The sequence below is a fragment of the Mustela erminea genome, chromosome 10 (assembly GCF_009829155.1).
Source record: "Mustela erminea isolate mMusErm1 chromosome 10, mMusErm1.Pri, whole genome shotgun sequence".
In the NCBI taxonomy this organism is placed as follows: Eukaryota; Metazoa; Chordata; class Mammalia; order Carnivora; family Mustelidae; genus Mustela; species Mustela erminea.
In genome coordinates, this window is record NC_045623.1 from 85,193,084 (window position 1) to 85,218,505 (window position 25,422).

Here is a 25,422-nt window from a genome sequence, read left to right on the forward strand (position 1 = left end):
TGGGCAGCGGCGCGCGGGGCGGAGGCTTTATAACCACTTCGACGCGGCCGCTCGGTTTCTATCTCGGGGAGGGCGGCTGAGGCGGCGGCGGTCGCGGCGCCGGTTGAGGGGGCGCTGAGGCGGGAGCTGTGGCGGCGCTGGGCGCCCCTCGCTCCTCGGCCTTTGGGGGCCATGGGCTCTGAGAAAGACTCCGAATCGCCGCGCTCTACATCTCTACACGCGGCCGCGCCCGACCCCAAGTGCCGCAGCGGCGGCCGGCGCCGGCGCCTCACCTTCCACAGTGTCTTCTCCGCCTCGGCCCGCGGCCGCCGCGCCCGAGCCAAGCCGCAGGCCGAGCCGCCGCCCCCGGCCGCGCCGCCGCCGCCGCCCGCCCCGGTCCCGGTCGCGGCCCAGGCCCCGCCGCCCGAGGCGCTGCCCACCGAGCCGGCCGCCGAGGCGGAGGCGGAGGCCGCGGCGGAGGCCGGGCCCGGGTTCGAGGATGAGGAGGCGGCGGAGGGCGGCGGCCCGGGCCCGGAGGAGGTGGAATGCCCGCTTTGCCTGGTGCGGCTGCCGCCCGAGCGGGCCCCGCGCCTCCTCAGCTGTCCGCACCGCTCGTGCCGGGACTGCCTCCGCCACTACCTGCGCCTGGAGATCAGCGAGAGTCGGGTGCCCATCAGCTGCCCCGAGTGCAGCGAGCGACTCAACCCGCACGACATCCGCCTGCTGCTCGCCGACCCGCCGCTCATGCACAAGTACGAGGAGTTCATGCTGCGCCGCTACCTGGCCTCAGACCCTGACTGCCGCTGGTGCCCGGCCCCCGACTGCGGGTGAGCGCGGGGGCGTGGCCGCCGGGGCAGGGGCTGCGGCGGAGGGGACCCGGGTCGGGGGACCGGACCCCCATCCCGCGGGTGGCCGACCCGGGGAAGCGGCCCTCGGGGCAGCGTGTGCGTTGTGTGTGTCCCAGCACTGAGGGAGAGGTGAGGGCTGAGCTGCGGGAGGGAAGAGAAGGCGGCAGCTGCGGCGGGTTGGTAAGCGGTCACAGTCCGCAAGGCCAGGGGAGTGGGGGAAGGCACCCGCCACCGGCCCTGCCCCTGGGCTTGAGGTGGGGGCTGAGCCTTGTGTGAGGGGAAAGGAGCTGTCCATCTCATCAGGAGGCAGGGAGACGCTTTTAGATGGGGTGCACGCCCCTCTGTCCAGAGGTAGGGGCCGTGTCTTAATGAGGGCGGGGAGGGGATTAACTGGCAAAGGAAGAGATGAGAATATTCTGAGGGGCTCACAGCATTCGGAGGGGCGTGTCCTTTTGGCCAGGGGCAGACTTCAGCAGCATTGCCGGAGAAGGTGTGTTCTTCCTGACCACAGCTGCTGAAAGTTGGGATGGAGGTGATGGAAATATCACTAGGGGGAAAGGACAGCTCACTGGCAGCTCTGAGGCACCCTGGCCATTGTGTGCCTTCTGTGCCAAGCTGTTGGGAGGCCCCATGTGGTTCTTACACTGCTGCCTTGGTCAGGGTGAGGAGTGGACGGACCCTTTCTTTGTCCAGAGAAGCAATGGGGCACTGAGAAGAAGGATGCCCAGACGCTGACACGGTAGGAGAAAATGTGTTCCCCAGCCCCTCTGATCTTGAGTTCTTGACAACAGTCTTTTTAAGGCACTATGTATCCTGAATTTTTAAGGTCAGTGAGAGAGACTATGCATTATGTGCAGAGACAGAATACCACCAGATTTTACTATCTAAAGTACTCAGTGGAGACCACTCTCCCACCACTTAAAAAAAATTGTTACTGTCAGTACATCCCATGAATGGCTGCATGGCGCAGGGAAGAGCTTATCTGAGTGACTGGAAGTTCGGGGGTGGGAGGGAGAGACTGTGCCACTTACCAGTTCTATGACCTTGGGCAGATCATTTTATTCTTGTGTGCTGTTTTGGGGACAGAAAGATGCTAGGGACTCCTTGCAGTGTGTGAGTGTAATGCCAGTAAAAAAGCTGCATGGGCCTATGCTTCAAAGGAGTTAAGGGCTTTTAATTGTAGCCTATATACCAAGCCTGTTTTAAGATTTCCATGATGCTACTATTTGTCCCTTTCAAAAGAAGCTGTTTTAAGAGTGTCTAGGAGAGTAAGAAGAATTAACTTCTGTCTTCTACTCTGCCAGACTTGTTTAGAGATGGGTGTGTTATTTAACCTCTCTGAGATGGGGTTTCTAAATTACTTTGAAGTGTTGTGGTCAAAGGTATGGTGTTTGTCTAGGGTAGATCACTTTCACTTTCAATTAATAAGTGTTGGAAACAACCTTGTAGGTTCTTACATCTGGTGGCCTGGTGATCTCACTGGCCTTAGGAGGCTAATGTATATGATAGGTTTTACAGATACTATTGGTCTATTTTCTGAACCAAAGGAATATTTACTTAAAACACGGTATGGTTAATTTTGGAATAGTATATTAACTCCTTTTTGAGATGTCTTTCCTTGAATTTTGGCTGAGAAATGTGGCATTGCTGATTATCTTTCTGGAAAATCTCCCTTTTTGTTTTTATTTCTCTAAAGTCAATGACTGTCTTTGCTCACAACAATAAAAACGGACAGGAATTAATTTATCATCTTTGTGGTGACAACATAAACCATTACTAAAAGTTAATGAAGAATTAAGGCCATTTCTTATTGTAGCCAAGTATTGGCTTAGTATTATCTAGAGGTTTTTTTTTTTTTTATTGGTTAAAAGCATGATACAAATTTACAAATTTTATATATTTTTTAATGTGTTATCTGTGGGTTTAAAGAAGGTGCAGTCTATGGAAAGAAAGCAAGCTGGCATCCAAGTATCCATGTACCAGGAGTACATAATTTAACTTAATCCTTACAACATTGTAAGATAGATTTGATTTCGTTTTACAGATGAGAAAATTGAAATTTAAATACACTGAGTGACTGTTCAGGGTCATATAGCTAGTGGGTGGTGGAACCAGGCTTGAAACACTGGTCTTAACTCCACCCAAGGCCAATAGTCTTTACTCTCAACCTTTTCTTTTTAAAAAGCATGCACTTGTTGGCATTATTGGTGATACTGCTGTTTATATCATTTTGTCAAATGCAGCCTAAGGACAAGTTTAAGAGAGCCATGGATTGGAAATCTAGTTTCTTTTCTGATTCTTTTTGCTTCACAGCCTCTTATCTAGTTTATTTTTCTTATCTGAAATAGGCCTAATCCTTTCCTGACTTGAGAAGCTTAATGTTTGCAAAGTGTTTTTGAGGTCTGCATTTGGAGGTGGTAGGTAAATCAGGAGTAACTCTAAAATTCTGTCACTTTCCAACAGGTATCTGAGTTCCCTAGGGATGTGGCCAATGGTTTTGCCACCTCTCTTTAATGCTGGGAGAAAAACAGCTTGTTTTGTTTTGTTTTAGTCAAACTGTCCTATTCTTCTGTGTAAATGTGTAAAAAATCGTGGATGAGCAGTAAGTGTAATCCCTAGTTATCTCTTCTTCTTGTACCTGACCATCTTTTCTTTACTCGCAGATGAAGTTCTTACAGCCAAATTTATCAAGAACTTCCTTCGTTCTGTGTGTATGTATATATATTCGGCAGGGTGGGGCTCGCTGCTCAGTGGGGAGTCTTCTTCTCCCTCTGCCCCTACCTGTGCTCATGCTCCCTCTCCCTCTCTCTTTCTCTCAAATAAATAAAATATTTTAAAAAAAGAAGAAGAAGGGAGCGCCTGGGTGGCTCAGTTGGTTAAAGCCTCTGCCTTCGGCTCAGGTCATGATCCCAGGGTCCTGGGATGGAGCCCGGCATTGGGCTCTCTGCTCAGTGGGGAGCCTGCTTCTCCCCTCCCCTCTCTGTACCTGCCTCGCTGCCTACTTGTAATCTCTGTCTGTCAAATAAATAAATAAATAAATAAATAAATAAATAAAATCTTTTAAAAAATAAAAATAAAATAAAATAAAAAATTTTAAAAAAGAAGAAGAATTGTATTTGGCAGGGTGAAAGGGGGCTTGTAAGTGGTCTTACAGAGTTCTGGCCATTAGTTTCACTGTGATTATGATAATGAGAACACTATATATTAAAAGATTATTTGTTTACAAAATACTTATAAGCAGGGTCTTGAATTTTTTTCCCCATACTTGAATATGATCTTATTTTATTCATAAATAGAACCAATTTCAGTGGGGCAACATTTACATTACTGTTTATTAAGTTCAATATTACCAAGTATATATATGTATATATTTTTTAAAGATTTTATTTATTTATTTAAGAGAGAGAGACAGAGAGAGAGAGAGAGAACACAAGCAGGGGGAGTGGGAGAGGGAGAAGTAGGCTTCCTGCTGAGCAGGGAGCCGGATGGCAGGGCTCAATCTCAGAACCCTGGGATAGTGACCTGAGCCAAAGGCAGCCACGTAATGACTGACCCACCCAGGCGCCCCTTACCAAATATATTTAAAATGTATTTTCAAATGAGATAAAATTAACTCAAAATACAAATAACTGATATTTTTGTAGTTCTTTGTAATCTTCAGACTGTAAGGTCATTCAGGAATAATTTTAGTTTCATACAGGTGGATGTTGGTGGTAAACCCATTTTATAAAGGAGAAACCAGTTCAGAGAAGTTACAGTGTGGGCTTCAATGTCTCACAGCTAATAAATGGTGTGGTTGATACCACTTAGAGTCTCTGCTTAAGCATGAGTCTTCTCAGAAACCCCCACAACATATAAATATATAATATTTTCCTCTTTTTTTTTTTAAGACTTTTTTTTTTTTTAAGATTTTATTTATTTATTTGACAGATAGAGATCACAAGTAGGCAGAGAGGCAGGCAGAGAGATAGAGGAGGAAGCAGGCTTCCTGCTAAGCAGAGAGCCCAATGCGGGGCTTGGTCCCAGGACCCTGGGATCATGATCTGAGCTGAAGGCAAAGGCTTTAACCCGCTGAGACAGCCAGGCGGCCCTATAATGTTTTCCTCTTAAGTACCCTCTTACCAATCTTTAAACACTTTCAGAATCTCTATGAGGGATGAGCAAAGGAGGCAACAGAAAATTTCTTGGTGTGCAGGGGCAGATCTTTTGTGCAGATGAATAGGAGATAAAGCTGTCTTGACCTCAATTCTTTGTGCAAGTCCACCACTCCAGCCTCTCTTTGCTGGTACTTTCTCCTATAGTACCCCCTCCTACCTGACCCAAACAGGTAGTATCAGCTTTTGGCCTTCCTGGACAGCTGGACTGGACTGTCCCGTGAACAGAAGCTTCAGTTCATCTCTAGCACACTTATGAGGGAACAGCTCCTTGAGCAAGATAAATTTCTCAGTCAGTGAAAAAGGAGGTTATTTTCCCCTCTGAAGCCTTCCTACATCCTCTCTCTCTCTCTCTTTCTTTCTCTCTGGTATGACATTTTAAAAATTGAGATATATGTGATCTAGACATCTCTTAATTTAGCTCTGTACCTTCTATTTCACAACTCTTCACTCTGTCCCCATCCCTGCACCTGCCCATCTGCATTCCAGCTCCATATAATTTCCCATATTTGCCAGTGTATCATTCTAAAGTGGAACGTTTTATATCACTCCCCTGCTTCAAACTGTTCATACCTGCCTATAAAATGACTTCTTATGTCTTTAAGAACTGATTATTTATATGATCTACCCTTATAATTTAAACCCCTTTACAGTCTCCTACCATCTCCTACCATCTTTTTTTGTCTGATTTTTTTTTTCCACTTACATTGATATTTTCCAATGTATATTTTGGTAATCCTGGAAAGGAAAACATCTTGTGATCAAATAAGCTTGGGAAGTATTGGATTGAACAAAATTTATTTCTGAGCTTTTTAGATGCTTTAAACATGCTAATATACAGTATAGTAAATTTTGGTAATGCTAATAAGCAGTGTAATTCTTTAAATCTCCCAAACTTAAATCATTAGGAAACATGTTTTTGTTTTTTCTGTGGCATCTTACACTGACACTTTCCCTATTTACAGTTTTCTAAACTCCTTTAACAGTCAGTCTGTACAGTTACACTGGCTTCTGTTAGTGTCTTTATTTAACAGTGAATCTTGTGCTCTGAATAGATTGAGAGTTCCTTTAGCCTAGGTTATCCATATTCCAACTTTTTCTACAATCCTTTTTTTTAAGATTATTTATTTATTTATTTATTCATTTGACAGAGAGAGAGCTATAGGCAGAACAGGCAGAGCAAGAAGCAGGGTCCCTGCTGAGCAAGGAGCCCCATGTGGGACTCGATCCCAGGACCCTGGGATCATGACCCAAGCCGAAGGCAGATGCTTAACCAACTGAGTCACCCAGGCATCCCTTTTTCTACAGTTCTGTGAACAAAATTTTTCAGTTAGATCCCAGAAGAATGGGATAGTTGAATTTTGATGAGGTAGATAAAGAAAATGAACAGCACATTTTTTGAAAGAGAAACAGATAATGAGGGTGGAGGGCAAGAAGAGGACAGACACATGATCATTCAGTAGACACTTTTGAGAATTAAGTAGTGATGAACCTTAAGTGAATATTGGATATTACAAAAAGGACTTAGACATGGTCCTCTTGACAGGGAGTTTGGCGTGTTAGCAGAGATTAAATAGATATAGATAACAGATTATAAATGCAATATAATACATATTAAAGAAAACACAAATGCTCTTAGAGGGTAGTTAAAAGATTTTACATGATGGTGTCAAGAAAGATTTCACAGTAGAGGTAATATTTGATCTGGGCCTTGAAGAATGTAAGTAGGAATTCATACCAGGCAAACAATGATGCAAGTAGAGAAAAAAAAATCTTAATCTAGAGTGTTTTGAGCACGTGCAGTTGCAGTTGTACTTGCATTTGCATAGAGATAAAAATATAGTAGTAGTAGTAAGTCTAGAATCTAGTTTGGATCCATCTCTCGATACACAATATGGAGGGCATGATCTGGAAAGTAACTAGAGATCAATCTGAAAAGGTAGACTGGACTCCAGTTGATAGACTTATCTAAGCCATGCAAAGAAGTTTAGGTTTGAAGGACTTTTTTTTCTTTTTTGTTGAAGGATTTTAAATAAAAGAGTTATGTAATGATAGATAACCTTCTGAAGTTGGAACTTGGATTGGAGTGGGGAATAAGGAGACCAGATATTAGTCTCTTGCATTTGTCGTATTTCTACTACCCTTACACGTGCTCGGGGTCCATTTGTAAATGAAGTTATGTGGCCGAGAGCTAGAAAGTTCAAACATTATTTAGGAACACATTTGTAACTACTAGGGTCCATGAAAGCATAATCAAATTCATAATGAATTTTTTTTTTTTTCTCCAGGGCTGAAGTTAGTTAATACTGTGGTCTAGCCTGTCACATATTATGATATTTCTGAATACTTAGGAAATTAACAAAATTAATAAATTTATATAAACTTAAGGGGAAGGAAAATGATACATCGGGGTTTTTTTAGCAGCATGTAATTTTCATCTCCTATTTAGCTGCTTCTTCTTTCTCCCCGCTTATTTAGCTTCTAATTAGCAAACCTGAATGCTTGTTTAAGCTAAGAGCAGGGTAGGAGAGAGGCTCCAGGGTAGGTCAGGGAAAAGAAGGAACAAGATTGTCAAGGCAGTTTTGGTCTCAAGGATGAATTTTTTTCAACTACCTGGGGAAGAGTACCCCATTCAGAATTTAGGAGTTTGCTCCTAAAATTTTAGACAAAATTTGAGGTCTAAGTTATAGTCCCTGGCACATAGTAAACCAGTGGATACATTAGTAAGATTTAAAGATTGCTTTAGGGTAGGCCCAGGAGAAGAATTAGAATGGCCTGGGGAAAATAAAAAAGCTAATAGATAGAGAGAGTCTCTATCATTCATTTGAACATCAATCAGTATGCTAGATTCTGAAGATTAAAACATGGGTGGTACTTTTCCTTGAGTCTAGTCTGGTTGGGGAAGCACACATATAGACAGATAATTACAGTATAATGCGATAAGTAGTATAAAGTAATTGTACATAAGACATAAAGTAAGCAACAAGCTACCTGGAGAGGTTAAGTGGATTTTATAGGGAAGATGACATTTGAGCTGGTTCTTAAATGGGTAAGTATTTGCCAGGGCAAGAAGAAAGGAAGAAGCATTCTAGGTAGAAGGAGTAGATGATGCAAAGGCCAAAAGTAGGATTAAAATGTGCTGTGTTTTTATACCATACCTTTCAGGGCAAGATCTCAAATGCAGTTTTGAATATGGTTACACTTGAAGGTGGCAAACACCTATGCCTCCATTTTTGGGATAGAGGTTAAGGCTTGGAGATTTAAATTAGCTCAGTGTCATGCAGTATGAGTCAGGAGCAAGGAGCCCAGACCAGGTGCCCAAAAACAGGAATGCCAAGTCTCAGTGCCCTGAGTAATTCTGTGTCATGGTAATAGATCTTTGCAGGTTCATGAGTATTTAGGATTATTTTACTTGCTTGGAATCAAATTCCACACCCAAAAGTGACATTATCAATCTTGTCAAGTGTTCTTTAAAAAAAAAAAACTGTTAATAAATATTTACTCCCACCAGATGAGTAGGAATAAATCAGGAAATGTTCAAGGCTTCCTGTCTATGTAATTTGTATCATCAGCAGTTGACTTAAGTAAGGTACTGAGATCATCCAGTACCTTTCCCATTTAACACAAAATAGCAAGCAGGTCACTTTCTTTAGGAGAAACATTGTTTATCTGTAGTAGCTGTTTTGCAGCTAGGTTGGGTAAATTTGCTCAGAACTACAGGATATGAATCATTTGCGTTCGTACATTGACCTATTCTCACTTTGCTCTTTCTGAGAAGAGTTTTAGTACAAACTGTATTATATAACATAAATGATATGTCATTGATATTTTCAGTGTCATTCTCAAATCAATTTGAAGAATCTATAATAAACCTGAGAAATTGTGTTGCTGTTATGAATACCTAATATACATGCAAATAAACAAACTAGAATAAATTCAAGAATATGTTGTTAGCCTTTTTTATAAGTTGCTTGAGGTCTTTAGCTATTGGAGGAGAAAGTGGAATAGGGGATAAAAAATGCCCAATGGCAACACCCAAGCCTACAATCATTGACCTGTTTAAAAATTATTTGAACTTGGGACACCTGGGTGGCTCAGTCAGTTGGGCCGCTGCCTTCAGCTAAGGTCATGATCCCAGAATCCTGGGATTGGGTCCTGCCTCAGGCTCCTTGCTCAGCGGGTAGCCTGCTTCTCTCTCTGCCTCTGCCTGCTTGTGCTCTCTCTCTCTCCCTGACAAATAAATAAATAATTTTTTAAAAAAATTTAAAAAATTTGTTTGAACTTTTCACAGCTGCTATTTTCCCTTATTTTTTTAAATTACTTTTAATTTTTTTTTTAATCTTCAGTGTTTACTTGATAGGATAATCTGAACACTTAGTTGACATATTTAGAACTAGTCAGAAGGGCTAGTTGTTTGTAAATATATTGGATTTTTTGTGAGAGAGTAATTCTTGGAAAATTAGTGTGAATTATAAGAAACAGTTGATGTTGGCGCAGATGGATTCTGAGTTGCAAATCTTCACTAAGAATATGTGTCAGCGGCACCTGGGTGGCTCAGTGGGTTAAAGCGTCTGACTTCGGCTCAGGTCATGATCCCAGGGTTCTGGGATCGAGTCCCACCTGGGCTCTCTGCTCAGTGGGGAGCCTGCTTCTCAGTCACTCTCTGCCTGCCTCTCTACCTACTTGTGATCTCTGTCTGTTAAATAAATAAATAAAATCTTTAAAAAAAAAAAAAAAGAATATGTGTCAGGAGAGAAAAGAAAGGGGAGGGAGATAATAGCCTTATCATGTATTAATTAGTAAGGTGGGTGAGTGGTATTCTTGGATTCTGGAGCCTGTCAAGGAAGTAAATATTTCAAGGTATAGATTTGAGCTAAAAAAGGGGGAAAAATTGAAAGATAAAATAAGCTTTCAGTGGGAGAATTGATCATGAATCCATCTGTGGCTATTGTCTCGTGCTGTGTGTGCTCAAACCAGCTTCACTGTGGAACTTAAAAATGAAAAAGTATACTTCAGTTTTGCATACTTTTGTTTTACAAATCTTCTGTCCTTTAGTGTAACCAAATTCTAATCTCTCTAAATGTAGCAAACCATCAAAAAGCTATAGTTTTGTACCCTGCTACTTGTGAAACTTGCTGTGGTAAACTCCTTTTAAAGTAGCTGAAACTGTGACTGAATACATGCTAGATTCCAGCTAAATCTAGTATTTTCCCCTATTTTTCAGAAGGTAAATGATTTGTTTTTAGAATCTCAGGGAGAAATTTACTTTCTCACACAGAATATGTTTTACAGTTTGTTAGGCATGATTATGTGTGGTTATGTTATGTGTTGTCTGTGTACTCTTTTCTCTCTATCATGTGTAGTGGTAAGGAGTGATGAATAATGTCTGTCTTGTTCCGATCATTCTTACCTTACTGGTATCTCTTCCTTTTTCCTTACCCAGTTATGCTGTTATTGCCTATGGCTGTGCCAGTTGCCCAAAGCTGACCTGTGAGAGGGAAGGCTGCCAGACAGAGTTCTGCTACCACTGCAAGCAAATATGGCATCCAAATCAGACATGCGATATGGCCCGTCAGCAGAGGGCACAGACTTTGCGAGTACGGACCAAGCACACTTCAGGTCTCAGTTACGGGCAAGAATCTGGACCAGGTATTAGTTGGCATTGTCTCATTTTTCTCTTTATTTGATATTTCATAATGTGAGCCTAAAGCTGGGAGAGATTATTTTACTCAAGTATTTCCTGGGATCAGAGAGCAAAAATACTTGGTAATACATTCAGTATTCCATTTGATACGTAGCTTCTCTCTGACAACTGTAGGTTTTCCAATCTATAAATTGATAAAATTGGAATGCAACAAAATTGAATTCTGTAGTTTCTATATTCTTAATAATATGTCTCCTGTTGGAGAGTAATTAGGTCCTTTTGTGAAGGATTTTTTCAAAACTTTCATTGTGAGCAGAAAGACAATTAGTATTAAACCTCTACTGTTGGGCGCCTGGGTGGCTCAGTGGGTTAAGCCGCTGCCTTCGGCTCAGGTCATGATCTCAGGGTCCTGGGATCGAGTCCCGCATCGGGCTCTCTGCTCGGCAGGGAGCCTGCTTCCTCCTCTCTCTCTCTGCCTGCCTCTCTGCCTACTTGTAATCTCTCTCTCTGTCAAATAAATAAATAAAATCTTTAAAAAAAAAAAAAAAACCTCTACTGTTATCCTCCTAGCTTTAAGTGCATCACTGCTTTTGGAAGTAGGGTACAGATTTAAGGAAAGGAAATGATATTAGTATGGATTAATGATTAACCTTAAAAGGAGGAACTTTGGCAAGTCAGAGTAAACCCATTTAAAAATGTCAGTGGGTTTATTGCCTTTTATAAATGTATTTTATTTCACTGATGTCATTTGGGAGAGGCTGGTAGGAAAGATTTTACCATTCACTTTTTCCTGGCACAGCATAATCTCCTAAATTGTCATTTTAATAGGATAGTTCCTAGCTTGCTGTGAAAATTACTAGGTGTGTGCTACATAGCATACCCAATTATTTTTAGGTTTTGAATTTGAAAGTATCATGGGAGGGGTCTGTGGGTTCTGTTAACAGCACATCACAGTGTTACCTGCTGAGCCTAAGAAATTAATTTCTGAGCCAAACTTTCAAAACTTAAAGCCAATTCCAAGCTGCAGACTGTTCTTCCTGCAGAACTCTGCTTTGAGTTCTGCCAGCCTATTGGCTAGTAGAATTCCATTTTTCTTAGAACCATCTTTGTCTCTAGGGAAGTCTTCTTGTTCAGAGTGTGGCTTAAGTGCTGTATAAGATGCCACTTTTGGGGATAGGCAGCTCAGTGTGAGACAAGGATCCATTTTATGAAAATTCCTGAGGTATAGACATAGCCAGCCTCCCAGTAAAGTGGGTTGCACAATTTGGAATTCTCAGCCAAGAGTTCTTCACTGTCTTCTCAATTTTTGTATATATATATATATATATTCCTAGGAATAATAAATCAAATTAGGTTTAACTGGGGGTATTTTTCTGCCCAATCTTCCTTCCCCCCTTAGCAGATGACATCAAGCCATGCCCACGATGCAGTGCTTACATTATCAAGATGAATGATGGAAGCTGTAATCATATGACCTGTGCAGTGTGTGGCTGTGAATTCTGTTGGCTTTGTATGAAAGAGATCTCAGACTTGCATTACCTCAGGTGAGATGGGAAATGTGTCCATTGCTTTATCATCTTGTTCTTTTAATGATTTGGGGAAAAGGATGTCAAAGGGACACAGTTGTCTGTCCTCTCATTACAGTATAAGGAAGCTGTAAAAAGTTCTTCTAAAGCATTCCTGTGACCACGTTTTTCTTCAGTTCCAGCAACTTCCAGGGACTATTTTTATTACCTTCCAGATAGAGTTCAGTTTCCCGAGCATGGCTTTGCCACATTCTGGCCCTAATGTCCTTTTCTAGCTTTTTCCATGTGTTTTTATACATGCTATATTCCAGTAACCTGGGCTTGCTATTTGCTCTGTCTCCTCTGGCTATCTTTCTTGTTCATGTTCTTCCATTTGCCCAGAATGCTTTCTGATCACATCACCCTCCCAGCAACCCCCTTTTATCTCAACCTGTTCAGTTCTTATTTACCCTTCAGGGGCCACCCAAATGCCATTTCATCTATGATGTCTTCCCCAGCTTTTTCTGCCTCATTCTTCTGTATTGGCATTCCTTAAATGTTTCATTATAAACATCACTACTTTTACTTCATATACATGTCTAATTTTGCTAAACTGTATAAGTTTATTAAGGTTACCTTTTTTATATAAGTTACCTTTTACAGTTCCTTGCATGTAATGACTTTACAAAGAATTCAGAGTGAATATTAAAATATTGTCCTGAAGGAGTTAATATTTACAAACAACATTCATTGTGTAGATGAAACATTTTCATTTCCAATATAGCAAACAGTAGTTACTTATACTGTACTGATTATTGGGGACACGGGTGTGTAAGACATGATCCTTTCTTTCAAAATTGCTTATCCTACCTAGTAGAGAACACAGGACAAAGGGAGTGAGCAAAAATGGTTGAACACAGAAGGACGGAGTATAAAAGTAGCCAAACTCAAAGAGAATGAAACTGACATAAAGGGTATGACAAAGTGTTTTTATATATTTCCCCAGGAACATGGTTAACACTATCTATTGGATATGGATAGGACACAAGCCAAGAAAACTATTCAGATCTGTTCATTAGCTGCAGGGCATAGCACTTTTGAATGAGATGTCAAGTGTGTAGGTTGTGCAGGATCCCAAGTAGTATATGTATCAGTCAAGGAAGCTGCATCAGGGATGCCTGGGTGGCTCCAGTCTTTAAGCTTCTGCCTTCAGCTCAGGTCATGATCTCAGGGTCTTGGGATTGAACCCCGTATTGGGTTCCCTGCTCAGCAGGAAGCCTGCTTCTTCCTCTCCCACTCCCCCTGCCTGTGTTCCTTCTCTCGCTGTATCGCTATCAAATAAATACAATTTTTTAAAATTATAATTTCACAGGCTGCACCTCATGACAGCTACTATTTTTTTTATTTAAAGATTTTTTTTTTTTAAAGATTTTATTTATTTATTTGACAGAGAGAAATCACAAGTAGACGGAGAGGCAGGCAGAGAGAGAGAGGGAAGCAGGCTCCCTGCTGAGCAGAGAGCCCGATGCGGGACTCGATCCCAGGACCCTGAGATCATGACCTGAGCTGAAGGCAGCGGCTTAACCCACTGAGCCACCCAGGCGCCCTATTTAAAGATTTTTTAAAAAAATTATTTGGCAGAGAGAGAGGGATCACAGGTAGGCAGAGAGGCAGGCAGAGAGAGAGAGGGAGGGGGAAGCAGACTCCCCACTGAGCAGAGAGCCGGATGCGGGACCCTGAGATCATGACCTAAGCTGAAGGCAGAGGCTTAACCCACTGAGCCACCCGAGCACCCCTCAAATAAATAAAATCTTTTAAAAAGCTGCATCACTGTTGGGTTAGGGAGGACAGAGTTCAGTAGCAGAGAAAGGAAAAGAGGTTTCAAGCCCAGCAGCCTAGCTTTACAAACAAAAAGTGAAGGGCCCAAAGCTCTAATAATCAGGCCTTGTCTTTTTCTCCCTTTCATGTAATATATTCATTTTCTATAACCTCTGGTAACTGTTAATCATTCTTGGAAAAGAAGGCTTTTGCTCTTATCAAGCCCTCTGGTGACAACAGCTGCATTTATAATATCGATACTAACTTGAGTACGTGTCCTCTGCAGCCCCTCTGGATGCACATTCTGGGGCAAGAAGCCATGGAGCCGTAAGAAGAAAATTCTTTGGCAGCTGGGAACACTGATTGGTGCTCCAGTGGGGATTTCCCTCATTGCTGGCATTGCCATTCCTGCCATGGTCATCGGCATTCCTGTTTATGTTGGCAGGAAGGTAAGACATGCTGAGTTCTGTGGGTGTTCTGTCCCCAGGGTTGTTGGTAAAGTTTTGAAGGAAATAGAGAGGAGTTTATATTTCAGAGCTTCCTGAAAACCAGCTGGTTCTTAGATAAAAATAACCTTAATTTCGTAAATGGATTTTCATAAACCCAAGAGATCTAAAAGTTCTTATTATCATCCTGGGCCTGGTTTGTCTCAGTGACTTAAAGGTGAAGTACTTTCCTCACAACCCTGAGTTACTTTGTCTCTCCTTGGATTAACTTTTTCTGTATTAGTTTATGTCACCCTGGTCTGAGTTAGGTTAGAATTTGAGAAAGATAGCCTCTTGGTGGGTAGGGGATATATTTTAATATAGTTAGAATATTCACTTCTCTTTTTCTACCCTGGCAAAAAATTGATACCCTAACCTGCTGACCTGTATTTTCTTTCTTATTCTTAGATTCACAGCAGGTATGAGGGAAGGAAAACCTCCAAACATAAGAGGAACTTGGCTATCACAGGAGGAGTGACTTTGTCCGTCATTGCATCCCCAGTTATTGCGGCAGTTAGTGTGGGTAAGCTAGCCCGCACCGCGACTCTTCTCCTTCCTGCCCTCTCTCCCACCACACCCCCTACCTACCCAGCTTTCTGACTGTAGCAGTTTAGCCAGCTGGCCAGATGTATCACCTTGGAGGCTCCTACATTTTATGCCAAACCCGCCTTGAGGGCTAACTCTTTTAGGCACTATTATTAGGATTATCAGCCACACTAAATTGTCAGAGTTTGGGGTCTTTCAGTCCTAAATTAGTGCTTAGAACTCTCTGGCTCAGAGAAAATGCTAAATTAAAGAATATTACTTTAAGGCCTAGTTTTCACCTTTTATCTTCCTTCCCTATTTGTTGGGGAACCCATAAAATAAAATTACTTTTATTTTGATTTGTTTAATGCCTCACAGTATTTTGGAAGGCATGAGGGTTTGTTTTAGAATAAGAATATTATAACTAACATTTATTAAGGCTCTCCATGTACCAGGAGCAGTTCTGAATGTTTTGCATGTATTAATTCATTTAATCCTCATAGCAGTATGGTTGTAATAGAAAGGTGCTATAATTTGCTCAAGGTCACTTAGCTGGTACATGAATCAAGGCAATCTGACTTCAGAGCCTGTGCTCTTAACAGCTAAGTCATTCTGCCTCCACAGCAGTAAGATTTTGGAATTAACATTCTGGGGGGATCCTAAACCCCAGGAATCACTTACTTAATGTTTGAGTATTGATTGGTTCTTGGATTAGCATGTCCATAGTAAGTAGAAGAGGGAAAATGAAAGCAGCATATACTCACTGTGCTGGGCACTGTACATACCTTCTCTTTTGATCATTGACAATCCTGGGAAGATACATGAGATTATACAGCTAGTGAATTGGAGCCAGGATTCTAATCCAGGCCTTTTCTAATTCCCAAGTCCAGTCATCATTCTGTTAGACCCAGCTGCCTCTTTAGGATAGCCATCTTCTGTCTTTCTTTGGCCCTTTATAAAGTGGTTTGTCTGTGCTCAGGCTGGGAAGGAGAATTTAGGGCAGTGACCTGCTGACTTGTTTTCTTCTCCTCCCCCAGGTATTGGCGTCCCCATTATGCTGGCTTATGTCTATGGGGTTGTGCCCATTTCCCTCTGTCGTGGAGGTGGCTGTGGAGTTAGCACAGCAAACGGAAAGGGGGTGAAAATTGAGTTTGATGAAGATGATGGTCCAATCACAGGTAAAGGGAGGTTTTTAATTTCCCTTTGAATTTATGGGGCAGAAAATTCAGTAGATTTCAGCACATTTTACAGCGAGATTGTCATTGGATTACTTTGGATAATGAGCTTTGTAGGGGGTAAAGTATTTTTAGCTTTTCATTTCTTTGTTCCAGAGTTATTAGGTTAATTCCTCTGGTACTTGGCTCTGTGTGGCAGGTACAAACTAGTAGGATTCCAAGTAACTCCAAGTATGCTGGTAATAGTAGTGATTATAATAAAGTCTTATGTCTGTACAGTACTTTATAATTTTCAGAGGACTTTACACAGTTATTATCTCACCTGGTTTTTACAATAGCTCTCTGAATAGGGAGGGCAGGGGCTATTATTTTCCCCATTTAATGGGAACTTCTTTAAGCTTTTGTCTCAACATCTGTTAAATGGGTTTAAGAGCTTCTGCAGAGCTGGAAATGGAACAAGTCTTCCAGCTTCTTTTTCTGTTCCCGTGACTTCCACTTTGATGTTTGCACTTTACCATATTAACTAAGCTAGGGCACCCAGAGTCCCACAGGTTTTTGAAGCACCCTACTAGAATCAACACCTAATATGACCTAAACATGTTTTGAAATCTTCATGTTTGATTAGATGGCATCTACAGTAAAATGGACAGAATAGTGGACTTGGAATCAAAAGTGTAGATTCGTGGGACCAGGCATGACTTGGACATGTCATTTAGTTCTAAGCTTTTGTTTTCTCCTCTAAAATTAGGACTGTTACCGTGTAGTTATTGGGAAGATTAAATATTAACAATATGTTAAAACACCTGATATGTGGTAGCTGCATATAGTAGCTGTTCATTAAGTGAGTAAATGAGTATTTTTCTGCATGAATATTCTCCACTCTGAAGAACCATTACAGGAAAATAATAGACTCTATTTTGATGTTCTTATCTTGAATTGAAATGTTTGGTTCCATCCCCAGTGGCTGATGCCTGGCGAGCCCTCAAGAATCCCAGCATTGGGGAAAGCAGCATTGAAGGCCTGACTAGTGTACTGAGCACCAGTGGAAGCCCTACAGATGGACTTAGTGTTATGCAGGGTCCATACAGCGAGACAGCCAGCTTTGCGGCCCTCTCAGGGGGCACTCTGAGTGGTGGCATTCTTTCCAGTGGCAAGGGAAAATACAGCAGGTAAGCAAAGAGATAATTTCTGACAGAACCAGTTGGAATGATAAGAAATAACATACCTGTATTGAGCCATTTCTCTGTGCTAGGCACATCTCCTATATCATCTCATTTTGATGTAGTCATCAGTGGTTTGGTTTCTTGTTGTTGTGTTTTTTGGTTTTAATTTTATAATGAGAAAATAGGCTCAAAACCTACACAACCTTCACTGTTCTTTCCACACTGCACCACAGTGGCTCCATATAAAGAGCAACCCTGACTTCAGGTCTTCCCTCTACTGCGTTAGGTTGCTTGCTTCGGGAAGAGAAAGCATGCATTTTTGTAGAATTCCCAAGGCTGTGCTGCCCATTAGGCTTGTCATTGACTTTCAATTGAACAGCGTTTATACTATATCTTGTTGGCTAATTAGTGCTGTGATCCTTATTACCTTCTTATTCTTATTCCCATTTGATAGATAAGGAAAATCAATTCTATGAATTTGTGCTGAGAAACTGTTTTAAGTTTTTGTTTTTGTTTCTTTTTAAAGATTTTTTTTATTTATTTGACAGAGATTACAAGTAGGCAAGAGAGGCAGGCAGGGAGAGAGAGGAGGAAGCAGGCTGTCCACAGAGCAGAGAGCACAATGTGGGCCTCGATCCCAGGACCCTGGGATCATGACCTGAGCTGAAAGCAGAGGCTTTAACCCACTGAGCCACCCAGGCGCCCCGCAGAAACTGTTAAGTTTTATGATTAAAAATGTTACAACTTGCTCAGTCATTTTACCAGTTAGATAAACCAGAATATATTCAGAGGAATATAACATGTGTTATATGAGAAGCAGTTAGTTGAATAAAGAGAGACCTGCAGGTAGTGCAAAACGAGGTAGGGAAGTAGGAGAAATTGTTGCCTTCAGATATCTGAAGGACTTTGAACAGAAAGAAAGGCTTCTGACTCATGCCAAGAGGTAGATTAAGACAACTTGGCAGAAACTAGAGGGAAACTTAATTTTGTTTCATTATAGAGAATAAAAGAAATCTATATAAAAGTCCAAAGAAGGGTTGGATTACTTTAGAAGATACTGAGCTGCCTATCCTTGGAAGTGTTTAAAGTAAGACCAGATGGCCATTTGGCTATTAGAAGGAGTCAAGCAACAGATGACAGATGGACTGGATCCCACAACTGAGTGCCTGTCAGTCACCTGGGAGCCTCTTAAAAATAGATTTCATGGTCTTATCCCAGAATTAATAACTTGAATCTCCTGGAGTAGGACCTAGGGATCTGTGTTTTGAAAAGGTTCCCCAGGTGATTCTAGCAGAGTCGTTGCACAGGCTAGCATTAGGGAAGCACTTAAGCGATGGTGTTTGTGAAAGCTTCTTCCAATTCTGAGATTCTGTGGAAGAGCTAAAACTAGAACCCAGGTCTCTGATTCAACACACTTTACATTGCACTGCCTCACTTTCTGGGGCCGTGGCACATTCTTGAAGGGTGTCTTGAGGCTGGAGTTGCAGAGTGAAAAGTGCAGGCTGTAGGACAGGGCTTGTTCGAATGTGCAGCTGAAGGCTGCTGCTGACCTGTGTCTCATAACTCTGGTCATCTCTTGTTAGGGGATCCCACCCCCACATGCCAGAGAATTCACTGCTGGGCTTTCTTAAAATCATCACCCTTGTAAATAAGCAGACAGACATAATTGGAGACTGACTTGCTGAGACTGCAGCTTAGCCAGTCCAGCTGTTCCAGTTCTGTGAAAGCCTTTTAAAGGAAGTGGATGAGTCAGATGGGTTTGACTATGAAACCTATTAAGAGGAAATACTTAGGTGTGCAGCAAACTGGTGTTAGAGCCAAAGAGGGAAATAGTTACGGGTTCTCAGCTTCGACACACCATTGGGAAAGTTTGCTGCTATTGTGGAAGGTGGGATCCTCTATGTCCTTTAATCTTGTAGCCTGGGGGTAATTTGATTGCTAAGTGTTTTGAGTTTCTGTATGCAAGACACAGAGGGTAAAGTGTGAATGAGATGTGGTCTCTCCTTTTTTTGGAGTTCACAGATGATTGAGAGGGAGATGTATAAATAGATTTAATAAATAGGTAGATGCTGTGGGAGCATTTAACAGGAAATGACTGGTTTGCTGGGAGAGTGAGGGGGATGATACTTCCTTTGTCTTTAAGGACTGAATATGAGTTTGTCACACAGAGAAAAGAAACCTCCACAGAGAGGGAATAGCATGTGCAAAGTCGTGGAGGTAAACAACATATATAGGTGTGTAAGGAAAGAAAGAATTCAGAGTGATTATGATTTGAGACCTGTAGTGAGAGTTGGAAGTGGAGAGAGAGCTTGGAGGCAGATCAGGAAGCCAGGAGAGGACTGTTGGCAGTAGAGAGCCAAGAGAGGACTGTTAGAGTGATCGGGGCTTTGTCCACATTGGCACTGATCTAGAAGGTGTTGGAGTTGGACTTGGGGCTGCTGGAGAGAGAACCCAAATGCAGTTTTCCAGGCAGGAGATGTTCAGCGCCTAAAGTTAAGTAGCAGCAATGGGGATAGAAAGGAGGGGACGATTTCAGTAGCTATTCAAGAGAGAAACCGTGTGGGCATCTATTTGAGCTATTTGGCAATTAGAGAAGATCAGATCCACTCAATTTGCAAGAGAATAATAGAAGAGATGCGAGCCAGGAAGCAGACTGTCTCGGAATACCCAGGTCTCGTATTAACTTGAACGTCCCCTCTTTACACAGGTTAGAAGTCCAAGCCGATGTCCAAAAGGAAATTTTCCCCAAAGACACAGCCAGTCTTGGTGCAATTAGTGACAACGCAAGTACTCGTGCTATGGCCGGTTCCATAATCAGTTCCTACAACCCACAGGACAGGTATGTGCACAGTCAGAGATGCCCAGGAGAGGTTACAGTTTGTGGTCGGGTCCTAGGCCTTCAGAAGCTCAATGCCTCATGTTAGAGCTGTGTGTACCATCAGATGGGATATATAGTGTGTACCCCAAGTTCCCTGTCAGGTTCTTGTATAGGAGTGTTTGGGATCTCTTGATTGATTCTTCTTGTTAGCACTTGATTTTTAGATGTTTCTTTCTTCCTTTTCTTCCCTCCCCCACATTTTCTGGGTCTTTTTTGGCTATTGTATAATTATTCTCATGAAACTTGAGCTAGGTTGCTGTTCAGTGATGTCTGTGGGTCGGTGGCTTTTGCTCTCATGTCACCCTTTGCCTGATGTGAGTGACTCCTGTCACCTAGTTCTCTTTATTTTTGAGAAGCTGTGTAACTGATAGGATGTGATTGCAGCACTCCCTCCTGGAGAGGTTCTGGTTTCTTCTAATTGTGACACAGTAGTAAAACACTACGAATCTTCTTTCTCTTTTGTATTTTTAGTAAGATAGTGTGAGGGTCCAACCCTTAGTTGAATTTTGAAAGCTCTTTTTTGTTGTGTAAAGACATTGGCAGAGGTGTGTGTGTTCTTAATCATCAAAAGGAGTCTAGTTCTTCTTCATCTTATTTGAGAGTTAGGTTAACTTTTTATTTTTGCTAAAAGCGAACTTTAGTTTACAGTTTACCTATGTTTTGGACTTCCTAATCCTGAACCCACAAACTGCTTGTACCCACAGGTATAGCATGACCCATACATGACTCAGCAAAGTGGATTTTGTCTCCACAGAGACTGCAACAATATGGAAATCCAAGTGGACATTGAAGCCAAACCAAGCCACTATCAGCTGGTGAGTGGAAGCAGCACAGAGGACTCGCTCCATGTTCACGCTCAGATGGCAGAGAATGAAGAGGAAGGTAGTGGTCGTGGCGGCAGTGGCAGCAATGAAGAGGATCCCTCCTGCAAACACCAAAACTGTGAACAGAAAGACTGCGTGGCCAGCAAAGTTTGGGACATCAGCCTGGCCCAGCCCGAGAGCATCCGCAGTGACCTGGAGAGCTCTGATACGCAGTCAGACGATGTGCCAGACATCACCTCAGATGAGTGTGGCTCCCCTCGCTCCCATACGGCAGCCTGCCCCTCAACTCCCAGAGCCCAAGGTGCACCGAGCCCAAGTGCCCATATGAACCTCTCTGCCCCAGCCGAGGGGAAGACTGTCTTGAAGCCAGAAGGTGCAGAAGCCAGAGTATGAAGTGGAATGAATGCTCCTGTTCTGAGAAGCACACTTGTTGTAACTGCATCTTTTGGAATCTTTTTTTGGGGAGGCGGGGATTTATGTATTTTATTTCAAAGATTCTCTGGTCACAGGTTTTCCCCAGGGAAATTCTGAGAAATTTGCAATTTCTTACCAGAAAAAACCATGGAGATTTTTCCCCTTAGTCCTACCCCCCACCCTCTCCCTCCTGTTTTTAGTTTTAATTTATTGGTTAAACTGATGGTGGCAATCCGTGAGGTGTGTCAAAGAGTGTACAGATGTATGTGTGTATATTGTATGTATGCTAACATATTACTGAAGGACACATTTTAATAAAGATTTCTGTCTTAATTCAACTCAATCTCATTTTCCTTGGCTTGGATAGTCCTCCAGAGCCAAGTATTTGAATAGACCACTTACGTTTTTAACAGTCTCTAGACCAGAGTTTTCCCAGTCCCAGGAAAGGATTATATTCCAATTAGACTGCAGTGGAGTCCTTTATGAACCCAAGGCTCCTAGGCTGCCAGGAAGCAAAGGTAGCTTGTTTTGGACTGGGCTATCAGACTAAAGAATTAGCTGAGTCAGCCATGTGGAGAAACCGTAGATTCCAGTGAACCTTGTTTGCCCTCTAGAGGCAGCTGTGTAGTTTTGCTGTTAAAGCTTTATTCTCCTCATTGTAGTCCCTGGTAGAAATGTGCTTCATTGGGGGGAAAGGAGGTGGCTGTTCCAGTGGCTCTTCAGAGAGATCCTAGGGAATGGTGCAGGGTTACAAGCTGGGGACAGAGTATTCTTACTTGCATAATCACCAAGCAATAACCCAGGTGTTTGTTATATTCTTCGGTACGCATTCCCTGTTCCAAAAATCTTTCTCCATTTTGCCAATGTAGTTTAAGTAAGGGCCTAAGGAATCTGACTGAAATTTGTAATGAAAGGAGAAAGGAGACATGCTATCAGAATCTCAACCTTTAATTTTATCTGTTCTTATAAATTCATCAGAATTGAGCTAAGTTAGTACTACTTGGGATTTTGGCTCTGTCTAGAATAATGACCTTAGCAAGAAAGCTCATACATAGTATAGCAGAAAAACTAAAAGATTCATGAAACCTGATGTAAGATTCTAAATCTGGTAGTAATTTTGTGACTGTGAATCAATATCTCTCTCATGCTCCTGATTTCCCACTCTTAAACAATATTTAAGGAGCTTCCAATGCCAGACTTCTCTAGCACCTTAGCCCTGGGCCCAGAGGAAGAGTTGCAAACATCCTTTCCCTGAGGACCAGATGGCTCTCTGTTTCCTTTCACAGATGCACCTGCTCCTTGTCTTGCTGACCTGTGCTTTACCACAATGAGGAGAATGAGTCTGGACAACAACTTGGAAGATCCTTGTCTCTTGGGCACTGCAGCTAGACTGAGCACATTTCCCTGCACATGGAACAGGAGATGCTCTTAGTGGACTTCGGGTCTGTGGAAGAAAATGCCCTAATGTCCTTGTGTGAAAAAGGGAACCTGTTGAAGAAAAGGGCAGTCAGTCTGAAAATCCCTGAAACGTAAATAACTCAAGATTACAATTCTCTTGAAGGCTCACCGGAACAGCAGTTAACTTGGATAAAAGCAAAGAAGTCTTTCGGAGGGACAAGAGTTGGCAGCCAAACCTGTGTTGTTATCTTGGCTCCACTTCTTCCCATTGTGAGACTCGCTTCTGATCGGCTTTCACTTAGCCAACATGGGGGAAACAGTCCTTAACTATGGCGTCGTAAAGTGACATGGTGTACTGAAATGCTTTTGGTGAAGACCCGTTGTTTTTTTCCTCCTGCAGGAATAAGAAGAAATAAGGGAGATTATGGGTGTCCTCTAAGAAAAGCCCAGAACTTTAGACCAGAGGCTATGAAAAACTAAGCTTATTCTAATCCTTTGCAACTCTCTTGTTGTAGAGCCTAGAAAATTAGCAAGGATGAAAAGCCCTTTGGCGCCACCTGGAGGACACCATGAGTAATACATTGGAAAAGTTCTCCCTTTAGAAAGTGGGGAAAGTAACTTCCTCTTTGTACAGCATTCATTCATTTTGAAATGCCGACATTTCAAGTGTGGAATGCAGCAAAGAAGAAAACACGAAATTATCGTCCCCATGGAACTTACACTGTAGTGGGGAAAGCCCATCAGATCTATAGCCTGGATGAGGATAAGTGCACTGAAGAAAACAAAGCGGGGAGAGGGGAGAGAGAATGGTAGATGGTGCTACTTCAGATGGTAGTATAGGCTTTTCATAATTTTATCAGAGTCCTAAGGGGATTGGGAAAGGACCAAGCGAATATCTAGGGGAAGAACATACCAGACAGCAAGAATAGAGTGCAAAGGTTCTTTGGTGGAACATACTTAGTCTGATTAAAACACACGAACACACACACAGCTTAGAGACCTGTATGGCTAGGGATGCGACTCTGAGGCCAGGCAGAAGGTAATCTTCAAAGCCAGACAGATGGGATGCTTGCAGTCAACTTTCAAAGGGGCTAAAACTTGTGGGGGAGGGGCGGGTGGGTCTGGTCACCAGTCCTGCTTGGATGGGCTAATGTAAAGAAATTCATGGATATGGTAAATGGGTACTTACTCACTCTGACCCTTCCTAATATTATTGTACTAGTACTTTTTATTTTTATTTAGTATTTATTGTACTCGAGAGGCTGGAAAGCTAAACATGTCTTAAACTTCCTTAAACCAAGGTTCTGAATATAGTTTAAGTTTTGCCAATTAAATGAGCAAACAAGATGTGGAAGAAGAAGGGATCGAGGGATCATCTTCAGCTACTTTGACTGATTGCTACTGCAAGGATATTCCAGGATCTTTCCATAGTTTTTTGAAGGAAGGGCTTCCTGATCCATAAATAACAGTGATGTGTGTTCTTGTCGTCAGCCTGTGGTGGCCTCCTGATGCCTCATGTGGATGGTCGCAGACTTAACAGCTACCAGGGTAGACCAATCAGTTTTTCCTGGAAGTCCAGCCCAGAGCCCACTTGCTCAGGCTTTCCAATGCTTACAGGCACCTATTTTACTTGTACTGAATCATTTTCTACTTAAAATAGAGGGGTTTTGCTTCCTACAACTACGAAATGCTGATAACAGTATTTGGTTCCAAAAATGGCTATAGGCAATACGCCCTCAAAGACGGGACTCCTAGATTAGTTATGACTTAGTTGGATTTGAAGGAAATGATAAAATTGCCATTGGGAAGAAGTAGACAAAGATTACTTACATTTATGGTCACTTGAAATGTCTTTTGGAGAACTTTGGCAGATCAAATGGCTGCCACTATCGATCGTCATGTAAGAAATGAGGGCCTAGATGGTGGCGGCTATGCTCAAGAAGTAAAGGAAAGGGGCGGGCGCCATCTGACTCTGTTTCAGCTTCGGTCATGATCTCAGGATCTTGAGATTGAGCCCCACATTGGGTCTGTGCTCAGCTGCAGAGTCTGCTTTGGATTCTCTCTCCCTCTCCCACTGCCCCTCCATTTCTCTCTCTCTCTCTCTCTCTCTCTCTCTCTCTCACACGTGTGCACACACACACACACACGGGTGCACTTGTACACATGTGCTCTCAAATAATTTTTTTAAAGATTTTTTATTTATTTATTTGACAGATCACAAGTAGGCAGAGAAGCAGGCAGAGAGAGGAGGAAGCAGGCTCCCGGCTGAGCAGAGAGCCCAATGTGGGGCTCGATCCCAGAACCCTGGGATCAGGACCTGAGCCGAAGGCAGAGGCTTTAACCCACTAAGCCACCCAGGTGCCCCTCAAATAAGAATTTTATTTAAGTAAAGGAAAGAAAACCAAAGGCTCAAGCCATGTATGGGAGAGCCCCAGAAGAATTTCTTTCTTTTTTTTTTTTTTAAGATTTTATTTATTTGACAAAGATCACAAGTAGAGAGAGAGGAAGAAGCAGAAACAGGCTCCCTGCTGAGCAGAGAGCCCAATGCAGGGCTTGATCCCAGGAGCCTGGGATCATGACCTGAGCCGAAGGCAGAGGCTTTAACCCACTGA

At 42.4% G+C, this 25,422-nt stretch overlaps 1 protein-coding gene across 6 annotated transcripts; it reads left to right on the forward strand.

Moving 5' to 3' along the window:
* RNF19B (ring finger protein 19B) lies at positions 1–24,008 on the forward strand. Of its 6 annotated transcripts, XR_004289831.1 has the most exons (11): positions 5–806; positions 10,425–10,630; positions 12,025–12,169; positions 14,235–14,397; positions 14,842–14,956; positions 15,996–16,136; positions 17,095–17,302; positions 20,004–20,135; positions 20,929–21,430; positions 22,699–22,854; positions 22,974–24,008. XR_004289831.1 is itself a non-coding variant. In XM_032361205.1 (10 exons), exons 1-9 carry the CDS (start codon positions 172–174, stop codon positions 21,389–21,391), a joined length of 2,208 nt encoding a protein of 735 aa, XP_032217096.1. In that variant the 5' UTR covers positions 5–171; the 3' UTR covers positions 21,392–21,430; positions 22,699–24,008. The 6 variants fall into 6 exon arrangements, 5 of the variants coding, with proteins under 5 accessions (XP_032217099.1, XP_032217098.1, XP_032217096.1 ...); XM_032361205.1 differs by having other exon boundaries at positions 22,699–24,008; XM_032361208.1 differs by lacking the exons at positions 22,699–22,854; positions 22,974–24,008 and having other exon boundaries at positions 1–806; positions 20,879–20,986.
* Positions 24,009–25,422: the final 1,414 nt, after the last annotated feature.